Source organism: Tubulanus polymorphus, chromosome 4 (genome assembly GCF_964204645.1).
Source record: "Tubulanus polymorphus chromosome 4, tnTubPoly1.2, whole genome shotgun sequence".
NCBI lineage: Eukaryota > Metazoa > Nemertea > Palaeonemertea > Tubulaniformes > Tubulanidae > Tubulanus > Tubulanus polymorphus.
The window spans coordinates 6,747,666-6,770,964 of NC_134028.1; the positions used below are offsets into that span (position 1 = coordinate 6,747,666).

The 23,299-nt window shown below is 38.1% G+C and overlaps 1 protein-coding gene across 1 annotated transcript; it reads left to right on the plus strand.

Annotated features, from left to right (window-relative positions):
* The first annotated feature begins 1,077 nt into the window (after positions 1–1,077).
* LOC141903489 (extracellular matrix organizing protein FRAS1-like) lies at positions 1,078–22,637 on the plus strand. The gene is made up of 36 exons (XM_074791611.1): positions 1,078–1,150; positions 1,578–1,740; positions 2,267–2,396; positions 2,712–2,911; positions 3,327–3,480; positions 3,576–3,655; positions 3,883–4,066; positions 4,388–4,567; positions 6,576–6,695; positions 6,889–7,068; positions 7,590–7,714; positions 7,885–8,025; positions 8,115–8,360; positions 8,734–8,826; positions 9,202–9,352; positions 9,437–9,660; positions 10,046–10,138; positions 10,363–10,528; positions 10,619–10,699; positions 11,206–11,372; positions 11,481–11,604; positions 12,147–12,358; positions 12,663–12,748; positions 14,297–14,666; positions 15,074–15,260; positions 15,574–15,774; positions 16,149–16,336; positions 16,459–16,542; positions 17,068–18,100; positions 18,603–18,763; positions 18,838–18,950; positions 19,588–19,757; positions 20,521–20,613; positions 20,694–20,806; positions 21,033–21,179; positions 21,469–22,637. The coding sequence occupies exons 1-36, from the start codon at positions 1,089–1,091 to the stop codon at positions 21,955–21,957; spliced, it is 6,711 nt and encodes a 2,236-aa protein (XP_074647712.1). The 5' UTR covers positions 1,078–1,088; the 3' UTR covers positions 21,958–22,637.
* The last annotated feature ends 662 nt before the right edge of the window (positions 22,638–23,299 follow it).

Below are 23,299 nucleotides of genomic sequence, written 5' to 3' on the forward strand. Positions count from 1 at the left end.
AGTTCAAATCCCGACAATAAACAATCTTCAATTTCTATTCATAATTTCCAAAGGTTTGCGCACTAATGCTCCTGCTAGGCAGAAAGCCCATTATCGCTGCCTTGCAGCTATATTAGACATGTATTCATCTCATTTCGTACACTGATCTGAAATGAAGGTTGTGTGGTATATAAAACAATATGATTATTACCAGTATTCTTATGATTTTAATTTTCATTGTTATGATCTCAAGTGCTGCATGCGGCTTTTGTGTTATGTATAGAATGCAGTCAAAACTTTGACAGTTAAAATCGCCCTATTATTATATTTCAGGTGACACATTTATGTACGCGGAAGTGTTGAATAACTCGCTGTATTATACGCATCAACCCGACGATCCCGAACAACAGCGAGACGCGTTCGCCGTCACCGTCTCCGACCGGTTCCACGACGTCCCGATGGCCGTCGATGTCGTGATTAAGCGATCCGATCGGAACGCTCCGACAATTCACCCGGACTCAACTCTCAGAATTACCGTGCGAGAAGGTAAGATTTACATACTCAAATCCGCTTAATCCGGATTAATTTAATTCGATTTTGATCTAATTTGGATGTTATTTGTGGTATACCCGTGATGTTATCTGGATTTCTCGTAAACTGCATTTTATTGAATTAGTCCCAATTGAGAGGGGGGGTCGGTCTCTCACCCCAAATATACTGGAAGTAGTAAATTTCCTTCTCTTTGCAACTAATTTTCAAAAAGAACCTGAAATTCGCGTCGGCATCTTACAAAAAGTTCCACCAATTCTATGAAAGTCAAATGTCCCCTAGTACATGGCTGGCTACAGGCCTGAAGATCATCCCAATTAAGCGGGTTCCACTTAAGCTATTATAGATTTTCTGAAATGAATGATATTATGTGCTAGTCAGCCATGCTAAGTCGAGCTGGACTCTTGAGATTCTGAACTCATTTCAATTCAGGTAGTTCGGTGACATTGGAGAAAAAACACATAGCGTTCATCGATGACTCGATGACCGACAACAGCGTGCTGTTAACGATGTCTAAAACTCCGCAACACGGTCACCTGGTGAAATCTGAGGGAGCCGACATGGTGCAACTGTTACTCGGGGATATCGTTACGCAAACCGATATCAATCGCGGACTCGTGAAGTACGTTACCATCGCTTTCTACTTGGTTCCCACAGAACAGGGAAATTGGGAAAAACTTTTGGTTTAGGTATAACAATTCCTAATTTGGAAATATTTAGGAATTTGAAAAATTTTCTTAAAATCAGGAAAATATTTGGGAAATTCATTTATGTTTCACGGATTGCATTTGCCGAGGGCGACTTTCTTCAGCAATTTCCCTTGAGAATCACCTTTATCAACCAGTCACCACTAAAATTTTGACTGTAGCATGATGGTATTTGTTCATTTCCATTTGGGAAAATAGAAAAATCACCTATGAAATACTTTGGAAAAACCTGGGAATTTTTAATGTGTGTAACTGTGGGAACCATGTTTCTAATAACACCTAAATAGATGAAAAGCTCAAGTTACAAAAATTTCATGTTCCGCTCTTTTTCGTTTTCGCTAGGTATATAGCCACGGTTGAAATCGGAGCTCAGGCCGTTAACGATTTAATCTGTTTTAATGTCAGCGATTTGAACGGAAACTCTATTTCTAATCAACCGTTTACTGTCGTCGTAACGCCAGTCGATAATCAACCACCTATTGTCCATAGCGTAGAACTCATATACGTAAGTAGTCGTCTTCATCCATCAAAATGATGATGAAGATTCGTGATGTTAAGTTCTGGGCCAAACGTTTCGGAGCCTCCAATTTTTTTGGATTTTTCAAATGAAACTAACCCCAATTCCACAGCGAGTTGAAATTTGACTTGAGTTCAGGGGCTGATACAGCATGCCGCTATGGCTTCTGAAAAGGCAGTCAGAGTTTTTAAAACTGCCTTTTAGCTTTTGGAAACCTCTCAGATTGCAGCTCAGACATTTAATATCTCAGATTTTTCTTGGAGAAGGGCCTCAAATCCCCTGTATAGGCTTCACACTGTTGATGGCTGCTTGGCTTGGATCATCAAGGTCTCAGCTGACTGCCCTTTGTTATTTTAAAAGGCAGTCGAAATTTGCCCCTCTATCCATCCCTGGACAATTGGATGTAACTTTTCTTAACTGTGGAGTCACATTGATTTGCACATTTAACTTGTGATTCCATTCTAAGGCTGAACTCTGCCTACGAGGAGAAAACTTAAATTTAGTTTTATTTTAGGTACAAGAAGGAGGTCGTGTCCAGTTAACTGCATTAGATATTACAATCACCGATTCAGATTCATCTCTGTCTGATTTATCTATAGTTATAAATACCCTGCCAGTTTTTGGTGTCATCAAAAATATCAAAGGTAGGCCTCTCAACCGATTGTTTGCATAAACTGTACTAACATTCATACATGTATCTTCCAAAGGTCCAATTTCAATCATGCTCAATGAAAGCCAAAAATGCTTAGAAATATGAAAATGAATAGCATTGCAGCTCAGCACTAAGATCAGTCGATTGTCCATGCAATCCCATGGCTCTGCTCTTTAATCTAGGATATCTTAAGATTGGTCTTCATTAGATTGGTTTGGACTAAAAAGCGAGGCTTAACCTGGTCTTACAACAAAGAATTGAATAACGTTGTGAAATTAATACCGATATTATCAATTGTGATTTACAGATTCTACCGGTAGTACTGGTGAAGTGGTTAGTACCGATGTAGTAGTCAGTAGCTTCGATCTACCAGATTTGATCGCCGGACAAATTTATTACTATCAGAATATTCACAGCGGCGTGGAGCCCACAGCAGACGGATTTCTCTACTATGTTACAGACGGAATCAACGCGTCTCCTCTATACAGACTGAACATCACCATTCAGGTACAAAATCCCGTCCAGCTTTTGATGAAATATTCATTTTAGTCCATCATTGCCTTTTCGCGAGAAAATTCTACCAGGTACCTCTTATCAAATGTTTGTGATATTTAACAGCGTGGCCACTGACCTGGAAAACCAGGAAAACTCAGGGAATCAGAAAATCTAGAAAAAAAATCCAGGGAATTTGGATAAGTTATTGACCACCTGTTTCTTTATCAATACCTGATTGATAAAAGTGAATAAATTGTAAAAAACCAAGAATTCCTCGGATTTACACAGAGAATTTCGTCTTTTAACATGGAAAACTCCAGGAATTTGTAAATTGGTGGAAAGTAGCCATCCTGTTTAAGCACCAAGCGTCAAATCTTTGAACTTTGTGTATTGTATTTGAAGTTTCCTAGTTTACCTCATTCATTAGTTGATGAACGATGAATTGCCGACCGTGGTTGGTGAGGATCTCTCCTGTCCAGAAGGTCATTGGGTTTTATTTTCCAACGCTACATTATTCGTACAAGATTTAGACACTGAACCCGAGGACATTGTCATAGCAATAGACAAAGTTCCCAAATTAGGTAATTCCAATTATTTACATATTAGTATATCTATTGAAATGTGTTCCTGCAATGAAGATTTAATGTACACTTATCTACCCTGGTGCCTTCTTAAGGTTCAATAAGGAAGAAAGAGCCTTGGCAGATGGCTTCGCTCGGTTTGAAATTAGTGAAAGGCATGGCATTCTCATATCAGGTAATGCTGAAAATAGATGGATTAATGATAAAGTCTTTATTTACAAAAAGTCTAGGAGAGAAATAGAAAAATACAAAAGTGCAAAAAAATCCATATTCACGTGGTAAAAATGTATTTACAATCAGAATAATTGAAGGACATTGATTTGAATGGTACAGCTCTCAACAAAAGTGTACATGGTATTAACTTTTAAATGCCATCTCTATATATTCGCATGACCATTGCAGGATATTCTCGATGAGTATGTAGTGTATACTCACGAAGGAGATGAAGGTTTCACCGAGGACGAATTTCACTTGTCGATAACCGACGGTAAATCGACAATCGAGCATACAGTTAACGTGAATATCTGGAGTATGGATGACGAAACCCCACGCGTTACCATCAATAGAGGAATTCGCATTCCCGCAGGTAACGCATTTCTCTTCTCAAGAATGAATAAGCCCATTGAAGGTTTCAATTGTTTCCGGTTTCCATTTCCAAAATTGGTGTATTTTACTTGTAAAAATTTCGCCTTACACCGAGCTGCCATGCTTGTTCAGATTAAGACCCTAGCGACGTTTATTGGATATCAGGCAAATAAATACGCTCTAAACCCTTGATTGATGGGTGTTGATATGAACCTACATCCAAAACCCTAAGAAAATGGCTATATTGGACGTAAACATACGACCAAAACCTTTTAAATGGTACCGATGTACAGAATTTTGTTTCAAACATTTCAAACCTTAGGCACATCAAGGATAGTAACTATAGAAGATTTACTGGCCACGGATATCGACTCTGATGATGAAGCTCTGATTTTCACGATTAAACGTCTGCCGATGATCGGAACATTGCTTCGTCAACCGAACGGAAAACCCGAACTTCTGAAGGTCATGGATTCGTTCCCGCAAACGGATATTCAAAAAGGTACTACTACAGTAGAAACTGCTCAAATCGGATATTTTTGAAATGTGAAAATTTGTCCGGTTTGAATGATCAGGCTGGATGGTTTTTAGACTTAAGTCCCATTGGGCTATTGCATTCTCTTTTGGTCCATGTATATGAGCGGCCATCCCCGCCAAACAGACGCTTAAGTCATCACATGAAGGATAAACCCATAACGTGAAGTATAATGTAGTAACGTGAAGGATAAACTCATAACGTGAAGGATAATGTCATGACGTGAAATATCAACCTTAATCTAACGTGAAGGTGTCCCATAACGTGAAGTATAATGTAGTAACGTGAAGGATATGCTCATAACGTGAAGGATAATGTCATGACGCGAAAGATCAACCTTAATCTAATGTGAAGGATAGAACCCATAACGTGAAGTATAATGTTGTAACGTGAAGGATCAACTCATAACGTGAAGTATAATGTCATGACGTGAAGGATCAACTCACGTCATCAAGGATAAACCTATTATGTCACCAGATGGCGTACCGGTCGGAAATACACCGGCAACCAGTCTAAAATAATTTCGGTCGAGTACTATTGTCTATTATGTATGGGGTACTTCTGCAATTCAGTAGGCTTAAAGGAATAGTGCAATTCAAATGGATGCCTCGATTGAACGTGCTCGAATTTATTTCAAACGAAGGTTAAGCGATCTAATAGCGCCCGTTGAAAATGATAGCAGAAATCAAAATTACCTCCACTCCACCTTAGAAAAATACGCATTTTAACCGACTGGTTGCCGGTCTATTTCCGACCGGCACGCCATCTGGTGACATTAAAGGATTATCCTTGATGACGTGAGTTGATCCTTCACGTCATGACATTATCCTTCACGTTATGAGTTGATCCTTCACGTTACAACATTATACTTCACGTTATGGGTTTATCCTTCACGTTAGATCAACACGTTCGCTGCCGCTGACTAGATAAATCGTCATGGTGGGTGCGCCGCAGTTTGCCATGACGAGTTATATCGTCATCGATTCAATGTCATTTTACAGCATTATGAATGACCTGGCAGAGGCGAGAAACCAGATAATAATTGTCTGGCAGTATGGAGAGACTAAGATATTATTTATGGGGGCAACTCAAGTCTGGTGCACACTTGAAATTTTTTCAAAAAAATCTTCAGAAAGCAATGCATTTTAGCTTCTTTTCCGGCCAATATTTAGAGAGAATATAACGACTAAAATCATTCTATATCATTTTTCAAATAAAACTTTTATTCTTTTAGATTTTTATTTGATTTTTCACGCTTTTCACTGGCAATGGGGACAAGAAAAAATTGAGAATCTCTTCACCAGTGCCAGTGACGAGTTATCTCGTCATTGGTTTTTTACACTAAAATAGATCAGTGTATTTATCTATCAATGTACAAATAGTGCTGGCAGTATATAAATTGTATAATGTCAAAAATTAGCGTTGGCAATGGCGACCGGACGTTAAACCACTAGGTGGCAGTGAACGTGTTAAGGTTGATCCTTCACGTCATGACATTATCCTTCACGTTATGAGTTTATCCTTCACGTTACTACATTATACTTCACGTTATGGGTTTATCCTTCACATGATGACTTTAGCGTCTGTTTGGCGGGGATGGCCGCCCATACATGTATTGGTACCTAGGCATATTTTGTTTCCATAATCCATTGCAAAATTGTAGTTCCAGACATGTTCTATGATTGTGGTGAGTTTCAAAGTCATTGGCTTCTTGATGTTCACCAAGGGGCATTGAATATTGAAATTCTCAGAACTTAAACCACTTCCCAAGGGGCGTAGTGTCCCTGGACCCCTAGTTATTTCATGGAAAGGGTCAAAACATATTCAACAGAACAGTTGGTCCAGTAAGTCTCCATATGAACGGATCGACTTAACATCAAATATTTTTAGTAATCACCTCGATTCATTCAATAATCAATCGCAAGTTAGGGTTTTCTATATTTGCTTTTGATTTTCATTTGGACATTTATTTCAGGTTTATTGCGTTATTCCCACAAGCCTACCGATCCTATTGGAACAGACGTATTCAAGTTTAACGTCGCTGACCCTGAAGGCAATTCCATGATCGATCAGTCGTTCATTGTTACCATTACGCGTAAGTTTCTGATTGACAACGACAATGGTTTATCAAGTTATTGAAATGGGCCGTAACTCCAGATTCTCATCTAGTTTTTGCACTTTTCCTTAGATAATATTAGATAATATTAGACAGAAACTTGTCTATGGAAACTAAGTATTCCGTATCGTATTCCGTATTTTCAATATTTTATGTGGTTTTCATTTTCTAGAAGACCGAGTTCCGCCAGAAATCGTATCGAATGAAATGTTGATCGTTAATGAAGGAAGTTCGGCGCCGCTCACAACGCATCATCTCTCGGCGACTGACGTCGATTCGGAACCGATGAATTTACTTTATACCGTCACCGAATTACCAAAATACGGCCATCTCGAAAATGTTGATAATCCAGGTATGATTACATATGTCAATTAGTGTTCTCCATATGCTGGAATGTTAAAGGGGCTGCATTCATTGTTAAGTGTTTAATATCGTGGCTGCTGAAGTAACAAGGCTTTCAATCCCCCAAAAAATACAGAAAAATAAATCTTAATTTGGTGTAATTTTTCACATTAGCTCAATATATTTCAAAGCAATTATCAGCATTGATAGAATATTGACATCCACACTGGACGGGGCAGCAGATATTCTATAAGGGGCGGCTCTGATTTTCAGAGGGGTGGATATAAAAATGAAAATACATAAAAGACATTACGAATAATCTATGAATCATGTTGGCTCAGTAATTTTACCAGGTATGTATGACTTAAGTGTCAAAATATAGGCCTACACGTAATTTATTTTCTATCGTTGAACTAAAGGTAAATTTCTAACTGAATATCATTATAAAACTTCAGGAGTCCCAAAAAACTACTTAAAATGTTGATACATACTGGTAGTTAATTCTCATAATATAGATAATTTTTTTTGTAGGGAAGCAAATCGTTCAGTTTATGCAGCAAGATATAGCAGCGTCTTCTATCATTTATATACACAATGGTTCCGATGAATCGAATATGGATCTTTTCACATTCTCAGTCTCGGATGGCACGAACCAGGTAATTCAAAATATGCTGTCCTAGTTCCACAATTACATTGTAATTTCGATGATGCTTTGAGTTAGATTTGATTATTCCCAAATATCTAAACCTTAGAGTCAGATTGTAACTGATTGATTGTATTTTTGTATTTCTCACATTTACACAAATGAAACAATTGTATTTTGCAGGTAGTTCGTACATTTTATATATCAGTCCGGCCGATTGACGATTCGTTGCCAGTTGTTACGATGAGCGGTCTGCGAGTTCAAGAAGGAGTTCGTAAAACAATTACCGAGTTCAATCTCAAGGTCACAGATCCAGACACAAAGGTAAAGCCGATTTGAAATTTACTCATTGATGTCAAGATTAGTAACCGTTACCAATACAGTTCAAGTAATACTTATTTATTTGGTTGTAGGATGGTCAGATCATTCTAACTATAACGGAACCGCCTCGCTACGGAAAACTCAATATTCTTGTCGATAACAAGAACTTCGCCGGTAATAAATTCACGATGAGTCAAATCTACGAAGGATTGATCAGTTACGAGCACGACGGATCCGAAACGACATCCGATTTGTTTAAATTTGTCGTCGATGATGGAACAAATTCACTATTCTTATGGCAGACGATTCGAGGCACTGAAAAACATCGCAATCCACTGGTAAGATAGCAATTCTATAATGCCTCCGTCCAACATTTCGACAAGGGTGGATTTTGAGAGGGTGGACTTCAGGGGGTATGGACCCTCCTAAATCTGAAAATAAGCTGAAGCTGCCTTCTCCTGGTTGATATCAGATACTTATGTTCCCATCAGGCCTAAATCATTTTTTTGTGGGAGGGGGTAATAAGGAGGGTAATCACACAATAAACGGTAAAATTTGCCCTTCTTTTCTCCTAAACCCCTGCCTGCCCTTTGAAATCCTGGATCTGTCTGTTTCTTTTCTGGAAATGTTTTCTGTTTCAAATTCACTTGATTTTCTGTAAATGAGCATTGTTACATTTTCTTGCGTGATTTGCATGATTTTCTATTTCAGAATTTTGAAATCGAAATCATTCCGAGCGACGATGATTTTCCGGTTTTGGTCAACAATATCGGTTTAACTAATCTACACTACCGCAAGCGATTGGTGAGTTTGAATTAAATTCGACAACATTTTCAAAATGATTATCCCATTTAGGATTAGGCCTGGTTAAATTTCACTCTGTAGACCCTATAGCTGCAATAATATATCATAAGTAGTTAAGTAGTAAACCTGACTATTCATACAAGATCTAGTCCTATTGTCGAAACTTTTAAATCGAATCTGAAAATCTAATTGGGCTTAATGTTTTTAACAAATTGGCAATTATTCTTAATCCTAATGTCAATTATGTCATAGATGATTGCATTTTTAATTTATTTTCATAACGTAAAGCAAAGAAAATAGATTATTATTTGTATTAAATTATCATCATTACTACAAAACTGGCCCTTAGTATTTCATTTCACTATTCTATTTCAGGCAATGAATGTAATTGGTCCGGAGCATTTAATGGTTGAAGATAGCGATACATTAGATGAGTTAATCGTATTCACTATCACTGTACCACCTCAGTACGGACAAATTGAATTCAACAGTAACCCAGGCATACCTATTACTTCTTTTACTCAAGGTATGCTTGCTTTCATATTGTAACTAGTTCTTGTGTCTCCTAAGAACATGCATAACTTCACTTTTACAGTACATGTATTTCTAGCCGACGTTAATCAAAAGTTTGTACGTTACGTTTTAACTAAAGAAACCACTGGGACTCAGGATTGTTTCACATTCAATATAGCGGACAGCAAACCTAACGTCGTTGAAGGAATGTTGTTCTATGTTTTGTGGTCGGTCGTCGGTTTTCCTCGTGCGCAGTTCAACATTACTGAAACAGTCGGTACATTGCATATTCCCGTACATAGAGTCGGTAATATCAGACAGGTAGGCACAAAATTCATCAGCTCAACCCAGTTTCAGTTAAGGTCTGAGACCTGCTTAAGCGTTACTCACGCAATGCAGGGAACTCGGAAATGCAAAAACAAAGAATCAAACATGTTTGATCTCTAAAACCATTGTTCCCAAAATCATGTTTCTTGTTCACGATTGATAAAACATGTTTCTTGTTTCTTGTAAACACACACGACATAGCGAAATACTTGGAAACATGTTTCTATCTCTTGTTTCCATGATTCCCTGCGTCATGTGCCTTAACATCTTTTTGGACTCATTCCATGACTGACCCCTGATTCTTACGGTGTACAGTACCTGGTACTCTTATTATAAGGGGAGATTTTCATCGTTGTTATTCTTACACCTTCAATTTCAGTATTCTGTTGTGACTTGCAGAACAGTAGAAGATGTCGCCAGGTCAAACGGGCAACACATCGGATATCATGATTTCATTTACTGGGAAGGACAGGTAACCACTCGATATGTGCTTCCATTATGACTAGTTTCCATCATATATATGTAAGCTTAGATCATCTTTCAAGAAAAAATCTGAAATCATGATATTCTAGAAAGCGAGACGTGTAAACTTGTAGAGATGAACTTTGGATGATGAACTGCTTGAGAGACCTAGTATATCTCATGCTATTATAGCAAAAATACTCCTCTAATGTGTTTTTGGTACAATTATTATAGGTACAATTTGATGAATGGCAAGACTCAAAAGTTTGTTCCATCTCGATCAACGATGATCTGGTTTTTGAGGGTCGAGAGAGGTTTTACGTCGAACTGGTCAATCCCGTCAACACTTTGATTACGCATCCGGCTAGAGCTGAAATTATGATTCTAGACGCAGAGGATGGTATGAGATCCTGAAGCAAAGTCATTGAGCTGTAGTTAGATACATTTTGTGAATGAAATATTTGAATCAGGTTTTCCATTTTCACTTCAGAACCGTTGTTAGAATTTGGAGAAACGCTTTATCAAGTGAACGAAACTGATAGTTACGTAAATGTAGTCATTAAACGCACAGGTATTTAATGTTCTGTTCATTATTCTAAATCACGAAAAAGAGAAATTCTTCATTCATTTCTTCATATACCGGCATATTCACACAATGAAGTGGCAAAACATAGTGTTGGAAGAATTCTTTTCGACTTGACCATAGGTGTATACGTCTGTGACTAGACTAACCAAGACTTGCTACAATCTTGATTTGGTCGCCCTTTGGACGCAACTACACCGGGAAGCAACTCAATATTGAACAACTAGAAAAGATTTTGTCTAGCGATTTATCTATTTCTAGATATGCAACTGAGCAGATTTCGCAATTTCAAGTGACTGTTATTGAGTTAAAGTTGCTAGTTACCGCAACTAGTCTTCAGAAACTGTTGCATCAATCCGAGCACTTAAATGTCTCCATTGAGAGCTGAGCTTATTTTCCAATGAATCCGGTTAATTCCAGTATCGATGATATTCATCTGACACAAGCGACATGAGCTTACAGTTCACTACATACCGGTTCAATCCTCCTTACAGGTGATTTGTCCTCGGTCGTCTCGGTTATCTGTTCAACAATCTCCGGAACGGCCACTGGCAGCGGAGCGACTCTCAATTCTGGATCTGACTTCGTATCTCGTCGTAAAACTGATCAGAACAGAGTCGTAATTACTGCTGGAGAATCGCAAGCTACCTGTGATATAAGGGTAAGTAGAAAACAAAAACATGCTTTTTTTACAAATAAGATGAACATAAGAGATGAAATTACTTAGAATATCAAAGTCAGAGTTGTAACTGCTATGAAACTTTTTTAGATAATTGATGACAGTATCTATGAAGACAGCGAACGATTTGAGTTAGAATTATCCGATCCGAGTTATAAGTCGCAGATCGGTAGAAAAACTCGCGCCTATGTCATAATCAATGGACCTAGTGATGGTGAGTGCTTTTCTCCATTTCTTGTTTTTTTTAATAACCTTTTAAAACCCTTTCAGCGTGTCTACAACACAGTGCGATGTATAAATCGGTGAAGAACTTTGGTAGTAATCCGCATCGCGGTATATTGATGTTACTAGTAATTAGTGAATTTTTTCTATTAAAATTGGTTATCGTACTATTATCTCCATCTCTCTTGGGGTAACAATTAATCAACACTGAAAGAGTCAAACAACAACTCTGCCCCGATTAGAGTACGGTAATTGTTGAGGATGAGGAGAGAATCCCACAATGATAATAAAAAGTCCGAAAATGAAACTTCGAGATAGTAGTTTATTCAACGTTTCGACTATATCCTAATAGTCATCTTCAGGAATGAAGGAATTCCTGAAGATGACTATTAGGATATAGTCGAAACGTTGAATAAACTACTATCTCGAAGTTTCATTTTCGGACTTTTTATTATCATTGTGGGATTCTCTCCTCATCGCGTCAACACGGATATTGTGTTTTACCTATCGTGATTACGGTAATTGTTATTTCAGAACCCACTGTTTCATTCTCGAAGATGTCATACGAATTCAATGAGGGCAGCGGAAAAGTGAAAATTCCTGTTATTCGCAGCGGTGCCGATTTATCTCAGAATTCTACTGTATGGTGCGCTACACGATTATCTCAACCTCCATCTGCCATGGCGGGTGAGGATTACATCCCCCAAACGCAAGAGCTTATCTTCTCTCCGGGACAATGGAAACAAGTTAGTTTGGATATCTATAGATCAAGGAGTCAGTTGCATAGGGCTAAAATGATATGATACCTCGTTTCTCCTAATCGGCCAGGTCATTTCGTGAACAGCAATAAAATTTTGTAATCAGTTCATTTCTATAACTACCGGGTCTGTTATGGTTAGTTTGATCATGATTTTAAAAAAAATTAATTCACGGGGTAGATAGGCAACCGGCCGGATGAACTTTTAAGCAAAGCAGAAATGAGAAACAAGGTATCAATTCATTTTAGCCTAAATGATGGTAATTTATATTTCATCTAGTATTTGAATTTAGATTTGCGAGTTGGTGATTTTAGACGACGAAACCGATCCTCGTTTAGAAAATGTGGAGACATTCTCGGCATTCTTGTCCGTGCCCGTGTCGGCTACGCTTGGATCTCCTTCAACTGCAATAATTCAGATATCTGATACACAATTTGACGGTAAATATGAATTTTCACCTAAACGTGTCTCTAATAAAGATCCCTCTCATCGAAGAACAAATGATCAAAATATGTGAGAATATACAGAAACAAGAAAATTAACTTTAATAAATTATTTGACGCCTGCGAAAAAATGAAGAATTTCTGGGATAAGCTAATGTGGAATTGCAAATTTGAAATCGAAGTTTTAAGAAATTTGGGGAATTATGAGATTTGGCGATGATACAGTCTTCGACTGGTCTAATTAAAAAAAGATTGTCAACTTGTGACCGACTTCGATTCACTTTTGCTCTAAGCTGGTCTGCAACTTCATTGCCTCCATGGTTGAAGAAAGAGCTCTTCTGATGTCTGCTTCATCATGACTTCGAGCATATCGTGTAGCCAGCCGGCCCGGTCCCGGGGCCCGGTTTGGCTGTCACTCGATATCCTAGACTTGAGTCTGGGTTGACATCGTCATTTAAATAACTTATTCATGTTATTATTCTGTATGAATTACCCATGTGTCTTGTATTTTGTATTTTCTTATTCTAAAATTTGTAACTTTATTGAATTTGGGAATTTCATCCCGGAATTTCAATGTAATAAGGATCAATAAAGTATTGAATTGAATTGTCACCTTATACACATGCCATCAGTGGACGCGGAGCCGTATATGACAGCTATGCTATTATAGATTGCTAATCTCATGAAACCTGCATACCCCTAATATCGAAAATATTTTCTTAAACATTTGAATATTGAAATTATTTGTTTACACGTTTTTATATAGACCGCTTGTAGCCGCCGATGAAATTCACGCCGGCCCTACTCAGATCGTAGATAGCTTCGTCATTCCACTAGCATCCCCATGTCAGGGTCTGACTTTTATATCAGACTTCCAAATCGTGTATACATCCGCCATTTAACCGAATAATCCGATTTACTTATCATTTCTATTTATGCCTGCCGCTCCTGATATAATCATACATCCTTTACTATTACAATACCTCTTATCATGATATTCAATGCAATATAACATTTCGACGTTCAAATAGAGGTCATTATATAATCACAGGGAGCCATTCTACATCTTTATCAATAATATTTTGCCAAATAGCTTGTATGTGTACACATAAACCTGTGACGTTTTGCACATCGATTTACGGTTGTCGTTTGTAAAATGACGCTGAATGGTTAACATTGTTTAAGTTTCATAATGGTAACGTTTTATAAGGCGTCAAAAAATTTGTATATAGAAATTTGCTATTTCAATGGTTGAGAAGGATTGATTTTTGCCGTCTTCTAAAGAATGCAGGGTGGCCACTTACTTGGAAATTAGGGAAAAGTCAAGGAAATTTCTTTTCTTTAAAAACGTCAGAGAATAGTCAGGGAATTTTGTAGAAAAGCTAACAATCGGGAATTGTCAGGGTAATTTGTTGAGATTGCTTTATCAAGCGTGTTTATGTCTTACATATTTGACTGTGTAAATTGATGGGATTCTTAGCAGATCAGGTCAGGGAAAACAATGTATATGCCAGGGTAAAAGCAAGTCAAATGAAAGTGGCTACTCTGGAATGCCTTTAGCCGTAAATCTTAATGCATCTTTGAAATATCAATGCTGTCTAATCTGTCTTATGAATCGTACCTGGTGTTATACTTGGAATATTTCAGTGCCGACGATGGAATTTGAAAATGATTACTACGTCGTGTCCGAGTCTGATAAACGAATCGAGATAGCGGTAACCCGACGTGGTGACCTGTCTCACAAATCTTCAGTCATATGTTACACGCGCCAGAATACGGCGCACGTAATGATGGATTTCGACGAGAGAATAAAACTGAATTCGTCGAAAATCATTTTCGAGCCGGGACAGAAGGTAAATAATACAAATTGAGAGAGAGCCCTTATCTCATATCTTAACTTTGCAAAACTAGACCCTGAAAATTTTTAGGTTGAATAACTAAACAGCATCAACGAAATTTAGAGCTCCCTAGACTGGTATGACTAGTCTAATACCTTAGCCGGGACTGAAACTGGCCCCAGGGGCTGATTCCATGGTCATGTCTTAGACAAGACTGGTCCAAGCTCATAGTTCAACAACCGATCTTACAAATGAAGACTATGGAACCAGCCATAGAATATTAGTTAAGAATAGTATTGTATTTGAGGATGTGTAGCAGCAATGATGATATCTCATCTTCTATGATGTTTGTGGACGAGTTAAAAGTAAAGGCTGGGATTTTAGGAAAGAGTATTTAAAATTTATCTTGTCTTCATTAATGCATGTACACCCGAATAATGTTATTTAAGGTGAAACATTGTGAAGTCGGCATAGTAGATGATACACAATATGAGCCGGCAGAATCGTTCACCGTTAAACTAATCGAACCCCGAGGACCTGATGAACAGCCAAATGCGAAACTAGGGGTCAATGTCATGGCAACCGTTACGATTACGAATGATGAAGATGGTATTTGAACGATTTTTAGTTGATTTCTATTTTACATGTGCAAAACAAATTCGATAATGTCATCGTCCCAGGCTTGGATTCAAAGCTTCCTAATGCCACCAGTTGTAAAGCTTTTAGAAAATAAGCGCACCTAATCAGATTTCCTGTTATATATTGCTTTGTTATAGAAATCTTTGCATAGACAGGCAATTTCTGATGATATGATTGTAGCTGTACCCCGGCAGTCTTGTCATATCAGGTGTGAATCCTTGCAAAGGAGGATAGTATTTATGGGAGTCATTTTCATTTGATGCATTTGATCACGATTTTTCAGCTCCGAGAATAAGTTTTGCCAAGTCCGTGTACACAATTCAAGAGCCTTCGTCGACCGATATAAGAGCCAGCGTAGATATTCTCATCAAAAGAAATGGAGATCTGAGTAAACTGTCGTCAGTAAGATGCAGTACACGTGATGGTTCAGCAGTTTCAGGGATTGATTACCAACCAAGGAGCCTTATTTTGAAATTTGAACCAGGTACATTTTACACGCATACTTATGTACATATGTATATCTACAGTACTGTATCGGGACCACTGTCCCCTGGGCCCAGTTTCACGAAGTATAAAAACGGTTAAGTTTGAATTGTTGTCCTCATCGAAGATATGAAGTAACCAATAGCAATTGCACCAAAAATTTGAGTTAAACTTGTTTGTGAAACTGGGCCCTGGACAATTGCCCCACATTTTTTCTTGAATTTTAACAATTTAGCTTAAGTAATGCATACCACCAAAAATCTAACAATTCATTCTAATGAATTAGGCAAAGCTTTCTAGTGCTGAATAGTGATATTTAGATATACAATACATGTTTGACTAATTACAAGTTCTCTTTATTTTGATGTTCTTCAGGTGTATCATCGGTAGCTTTTCCTGTGCAAATATTACACAATCCAAAAGTCGAGTGGCACGAAACATTTATGGTCGCGTTCGGGCCGGAAAAACCGGCAAATGCGATTTTAGGAGATATCGCCATGGCGACGGTGACGATTATCGACCAAGACGTATCGGCCAGTCTGATACTACCAGCTCCACCTGTTGTAAGTTTCCTGCGATACAGCAGTCAAATCTACCGGAATTCTTTTTCTAAGTTTACTAAGGACCTGTGTGTATCTGAACTGTATCGGAAATAATGTAAACTGTATTGTTGCAATGGTAATAGGTTGTTTCATTGATCGATTATGAAGATGTTGAATCAGCTCTTGATAAGCAGCCTTCGCCGACATATCCGCTTATTTGTGTTTCGGTAAGTTCAAAATGCATAAACCTATGAATCTGTCTAAATGTCAAGGACCATATTCTTCAGGTCAGAAATAGGTTTAAGTCCTCGAGTTGAAAAATATAGTTCATTACGACAAAGGAATAGGAACTGATTCCTGGATGCAGTTTGCAGATTAACACTTAACTTGGGGATAAGAATAAGAGGAATAGTTTCAATTCTTAGCACGGCATTCTTATTGAAATTATCTTGATCTTAACTATTATACATTAGAATGATATTGTTTTGTTTAGGTACAACGTTCATTAATAGCAACACCAAAAGGATGATTGTTGACAAATGGTCAGGACAGTCATGTACATATTAACATTAAGATACACTGATATAGTAAAAAATGCTGAGAGAACATAAGAAAATAAGAGTAGATAAAATGACAAAACTGTTGAAAATAATTGAGATTGAAAAAAAAACGAGTAAAGAAAAGAAAAGAAATATTGATAACTGAATGGTCTTCTGGATATCATTACTACAATGAAATTGTATTAATTTCAGCCATGCGATTCTCGATATCCAAATTTTGACACGACGAAACGACTTTGCGAACAATCCGGCGTCAACCAATCATTGATCAAGTATGAATGGGAGGTAGCGTTACCGTTAGATACGAACGGATTACATTTACCGTTTCAATTAGTCCTGGCCGACACCGTTTTCACGAGCGTTGATCGTTCGGTTCTGGATAGTATATATTTTCGCGGCGGCTTCAGCGTGCGATGCGTCGCTCGGCCGACATCCGGCGACGGCTCGTTCGGAGTCCCGATAAAAAGCCGTCCGGTCGTCGTCAGTCGCGAAAACGGCATCTGCCAGTCGGCGATCGTTTCCGGGCACCGATACGGCCTTCAAGGTCATTCGTTCGTCGCTACGATGAAATACGTGGAGCCGAACGACGCGATTCATCCGAACAGGATACATATCAAAATCGAGATTCCTCACCAAGACGGCATGATTCCGCTTATATCGACGTTTCCGATTCATAATCTGCGATTGTTGCTGTCAGATTCGATCTATCAACGCCAGCATACGTGTTCGAATTTCGTTGACGTCGGAGGAGAATTTCGTGGAGACGGATTTATCGACATCGACCGGACGAATGCCGAGGACGCGACAAAACGCGGCATTTTATTCGACGAAAACATTCGAGAGGAAAAGTCGCTGAAACTTTACCGGAAACTGGATTTGAAATCGTGCACGTGGGCGTTCGAGGCTTGGTATCACATGACCGATTTGATCGACATGTGCGGAGGCTCGGTCTTGTCGGATTTTCAAATGCGGAAACGCGGCAAAACATTTCTACGCCTTCGCGTGCCTCTATACGCGTCTTACATCTACGCGTCAGCGCCCTCTAGCTGGGCGTCTTTGGAGCATCGTACGACGATGGAGTTTTCGTTTTTCTATGATACGGTTCTGTGGCGTTCGGGACTAGAAGCCGATGGTCGACTCGGCGGACGACTGCAGGTTCTGCGAGTTGCTACGAATCCAGATGGAAACCTCATGATTGAATTCAGTACAGAGACTAGATTCAGAGGTCGGTAAATATCAACAGGTCCTGCCTTATCCTGGGCTGTACTACTTACCATTTGAATGTTGTGGGGGGGCAGACAAACCCGAAAAAAGGGCAGCTACCTAGTCAAAAATCGATATACCGATTCTTCTGATTAACCTAACAAAAACTGGTAAGGCCTATTATAGTCCACTACAATTACATAAGTGATTCTACATAAGATTTCTATTGGATATAACAATGATATTAGCAAAAAGATATTTGCACTTTTCCAAAATTTCTAGGGGGCAACTGCCCAGCCCCTTGCCCCGGTTATGTACGGCTTGTACCAAATGAAATGGATGAAATGGGCTTCACTACAAAGAAGTAGACACCATTTCTGAAAAGATGCCTTCCTAAGATATCATATTATCTAAATCAATAACTTCGAGATTTCTTCAATAATTCAAAATCATTTCGAAATAGTATAGCATCTTCGAAACAACTTCTATATTGTGTTTCTGAACTTATTCTCCATTTGTTTCAGGGCAGTTTGTTTTGAATCATCACACATTCCCCGGTTATAAAAGTCGAGTGAATCCGCCGCCTAATTTACCGGTGACTTTCGATTTGGCTTTAGTTTGGAGTCAGCCGACGTATGCTGGACCCGATCAATTATGGAGGGCAACGAGTTCGTACAGTTTGAAGGTATTCGCCGCAAGACGATTTAAAAAGATTTGATTTCGGCATCGATTCATACTTCGTTTCTGTTTCTTATACAGGATTATTCGGGTGTTTACGAGATCCAATTGATACCGTGTTTAGTGTTACCTCAACAGCATTACACAACCGTAGATAGCGTTGATAGTCAGTGCGTCGCCAAACAACCTCAAAAGTAAGTCTTTATAGCATCTCAGAGAAATTAGCCTATCCCCTAGGAAACGATGTTCAGCACAGCCCGACTATGCCGAACAGTAGCAAATACACAAGCTGTGTGCCTCTTGCGATTGGCCACTACATGATTGACAGCGACGTGCATTGTCTGATAAAAATGAACTGCGTGCGTCCACCATTCAGTCCGATACTCCAAGTTTGCACATAATTCTAAATATCGACCATATAGTTTAGGATTCTAGGACAATTGCACTAGTCACTAATAAGTGGACTAAGTTTCCTTTGATTTGGTAAGTGGATTATAATTACTTGAGGATGGATTTTGAAGGTTCTGATCTGCTAAAGTAACACTAAAACTAATTCAGATAAATTCATTGATATATGTATTTAGGTGGTGTTAATCCAGATTTAAAAGCATTTACTTTGGGCGGGGGGGGGGGGGGAATTGTTCTAATAGGGTCTAGTTTAGTATAGATTAAGCGTTTGTTTCCAAAAGATCATCTGGTGTTCGGATTAATTTAGCACTGCAGGTTGTTTCGGCACCCATTTATGAAGCATTTTTATAGCATTTTGTAGGCTATCGATAGTGACAACAAACTATCATATGAATTATGTCAAAAATGTTTATTTTCATTCAGATTTACAGTGCCAATATCCTATCAACAAACTTTACAACCAGTTCCTCTAGTCTATTCACTGAACACACTGTTCCAAGTGCTCAACAGTGAAAGGTTTTTTCTGCAAGATCCGAGGACCCTGAAAGGAATTGGCTTGGAAGAGTTAGACTACAGGGGCCAGTTTTCACCAGGTTAGTACAATATATTCATCCTTGGTATAGTTGAGGCAATGGATTGACAGTTTTTTGGTCCATTTTCTTTGATTTGCATAGAAGCATTTGCAACTCGTGACGAGCTACAATTTTGCAATTGATTTGATTACAGAATATGCCAAATACAATATGAAAATACCATAGAAATATGACGCAATAAATCTATGAAAATACTTAGTGATTCGGCTGTTGAACACCAACCGCCCTCCCTCCCCCGTCACAAGCTACAAATTTTCCAATACACTGGTTACAAAGTATGCCTGTGAACCAATACAATGTTTACGATTACGATTACGATTTATTTACACTCCAACCATTTCCATGGTATATGGAGGAAAACTATTACACATGTATATACAAATATTTACAAAACAACACTGAAGTGATTAAAATTTAGAGAATGAAAACGTAACAAAATATATATACATCAACTATTTACAATACTATATATACTATTGGAGGGATCTATATACATCTAAGCCGGTCTTAATGAATTTAGCTAAGTTGACCGTTGGGTTTTTCAGAATATCAAGGGTATTAAAGGTATTCAAATTCAAAAAGTTTTTGCGTTGTTTGTTAAGTAAGGTACAGTCAAACAGAAAATGGGATTCTTTGGTCCATTTTCTTTGATTTGCATAGAAGCATTTGCAACTCGTGACTTTCTCTAATTGAAAAGCTACAGATCATTACTGTGAAGTCTCTCTGCATCTTCTGTAATATATCTCAACTTGATAATTTTCAGGCGAAACAGTGTACGGCCGCGTACTATGGGATCCGCAGCAAGATCTGAATTCTGCCTATAGATTGACTATAGAAAAAGTTTTTCTATGCACCGGTGGGTAGCGGAATATCGATTCAGAACTTATCAATGTTTGCTCTCAATAAAAGATGTATGTGCTGGTATTTCAATTTTAGGTCGGGAAGGCTACACTCCGATTTATGACCCAACCGGTGAAATGTTTGGTCAGGGGGCACAATACGGCTGCATTCAACCAACATCCAAACTCAGACATCGCTTTCTTATCTTGGTAATTACTAATAGTCATAATTTATAAGTTTAGATACCTTATATGGGGATAATTGATCCAAGCTATTTTTGAGTAATGCATTCAGAGACACAGCAACCCAGGGGAATAGACAAAACTAGCAACAAGGCAGCCGTATATATGGAACAAATATGTTTCCCCGGCCAATAGTACAAAATTTGTTTTAGAATGAAAGTCATTCAAAGTTTTTTCATTTTTTTTGTTGTAGGATAGAGGAAGCCCGCACGTCATCGACGAGGTGTTTAACAATGTTCCGTTTAAGGCTAAATTCGGAGGAAATGTTGAAAAGTTACGATCCATTGAAGCGGTTCCAGGGATGGATGGATTTGTATTCAGTATTGATCCGTTATATAAAGTAATTATCGGTCATTGTTGAATATTTTAACAGAACGATTTCTAAGAATTTATTTTTTTCCGTGGTCCAAATCAATACAGATCAAAGTTATTCATCCATGTACATTCATTCATCTTAAAAAAGAAACACTAAGAAACTATATTTTACATGCTAAGAAACATTTTATCTGGTTTTCATCCCCGAATTCATTTTTTGTGGCAAAATTTAGATTACCGGTACATTTAGTTAGATTTCATCGAGACCATCTTATACATCTTAATTACCAGAATTTACTGTTTACTAAATGCAGGCAAGTTCGGGACAGCGATGGCATCTTCAAGTCATCTATCTTATCACTTCTGCTGATAAACTCACGCGATACAAACGAGATACCGCCATCATACCAACAACGGAGATTAAAAACTCAACGAGACTGAAAAGTCGCGAGTCGACTGAAATTTTGGAAGAGATCGATTCGTCAATTCCGTATATTACTAGCAGCCCGAACCGTAAAGGGACAAATATGAAAGTATTGAATCTCAGACAATCTCAAAATAAACACCGCGATGAAAAAAATCGCGAAACGTTTTCGTCAACAATCGTTATACCTCAACGGATTTTATTACCGTTAGCAATTTGTGCTTGTTTGATATTGTTGATTTTAGCGGTTTGCACCGCCGTGATTTTTGTCGCGCGAAATAGGACTAATTCTGATCGTCGACGAACTTTGCCGGTTGTCGGAACAGCAGCAGCAGCAGATGATGATGAACCGGTAGAAGATGGAAATCCGTTGTCATGACAATGGTGAAAAACCCGCTTTTCGAGATAAAGTTACGTTGGAAACTATGGAATTTTATGAATGATTTATGATGTCAGTGAATTAGATTTTTTTAGGTACTGAATGGGTATGTATTTATCTCCGCTTGAACTTGATACCGACCTTGGAGTAATCAGTCTCCAAGTTGACCAACTGTAGTAAACCACTCAATTTGTTCATTTGATACCTTCTATTTCGCCGACAATCAACTCCTTGGTCAACTTGTTGAAATAATTACAGTTCCAGCACTACCGAATAAACCAGCTATATATGTAAAGTTGTAATGTTTTATCAGTTATCCAAATTCATTTATCAGTTGACCAAATGAATGCCTGTATAAGATTTTGCGGTATGAGTGTGTAATTGATTTAGCCCCCAAAATCTGATTGCTCTATTGCTTTACGGGTGGTTTCAAACCATATGAGAACAATTTGTCTGGTTGTAACAAAAGATGTAACGTCGTTAAGCAATTAATATATTTTTTGCAAAGCTTCAAATTTGTTTCTTCATAAAACGAGATGTTTGGTATGTTATTTGTGTATGTCTATGTTTATGTGCTGCCAGTTTCGCTGTGACGATTAAAATTGTCATTTTATTGTAGAGAATGTTTATGTATAAAGTATTGCATGTACAAACGGTCAGTATTATTAAAGAATTATTATCAGGGAATTGATTTGATTATCTTTCGTTTTTCCTATACGCTCTGGGAGTCATGTTTGCGCACTTCTCGACTTACGCATGCTGTTGGTTTTGGAGTAAAAGCGTCTGTCTTCATTAGGTGATGAATGATTGGCGGAAAAGCCAACCATTTTACAAGATAAATTTATCGGGTTTTTTTGGTTAAACGCAGGCACATTCGGGATAGCGATGTCATCTTCACGTCGTCTATCAGATCAGTTCAGCCGATAAACCCACGCGATACGAACGATATATCGCCATCAGTTCTAACGATAAATCGATCAAAATAACAACATAACAACAGAGATTTTAAAAAAAATCAACTACACTGAAAAGTGGCAAGTCACCTGAAATTTTGAACAGATTTCTTAATCGAATTCTATTACCGTTAGCACTTCTTTGATATTGTTGATTTTGGTGGTTTGCCCCGAAGCGATTTTTGTTTTATTTTTTCAAACACTACACTGTAACTAGGGGTCCAGGGACACCATGCCCACTTGGGAAGTGGTTTCAAATGCTCAAAAAGTATTTCCGTAAGTTAACGGCTAAAAGCCGTAATTTGACGTTGCAGCAGTGTTTCCGGAAATAAATCCGTATATACTGATTCACCGTTTAAGAACGGCATGGATGGTCAACGGATTGAGAA

Coding starts and splice junctions, on each gene's coding strand:
- LOC141903489 (XM_074791611.1), top strand. CDS start 1,089: ATGGTGCAACTGTTACTCGGGGATATCGTTACGCAAACCGATATCAAT. Junction 12,359..12,662: donor CTCCGGGACAATGGAAACAA/GTTAGTTTGGAT, acceptor ATTTGAATTTAG/ATTTGCGAGTTGGTGATTTT. Junction 18,951..19,587: donor GTCGCCAAACAACCTCAAAA/GTAAGTCTTTAT, acceptor ATTTTCATTCAG/ATTTACAGTGCCAATATCCT.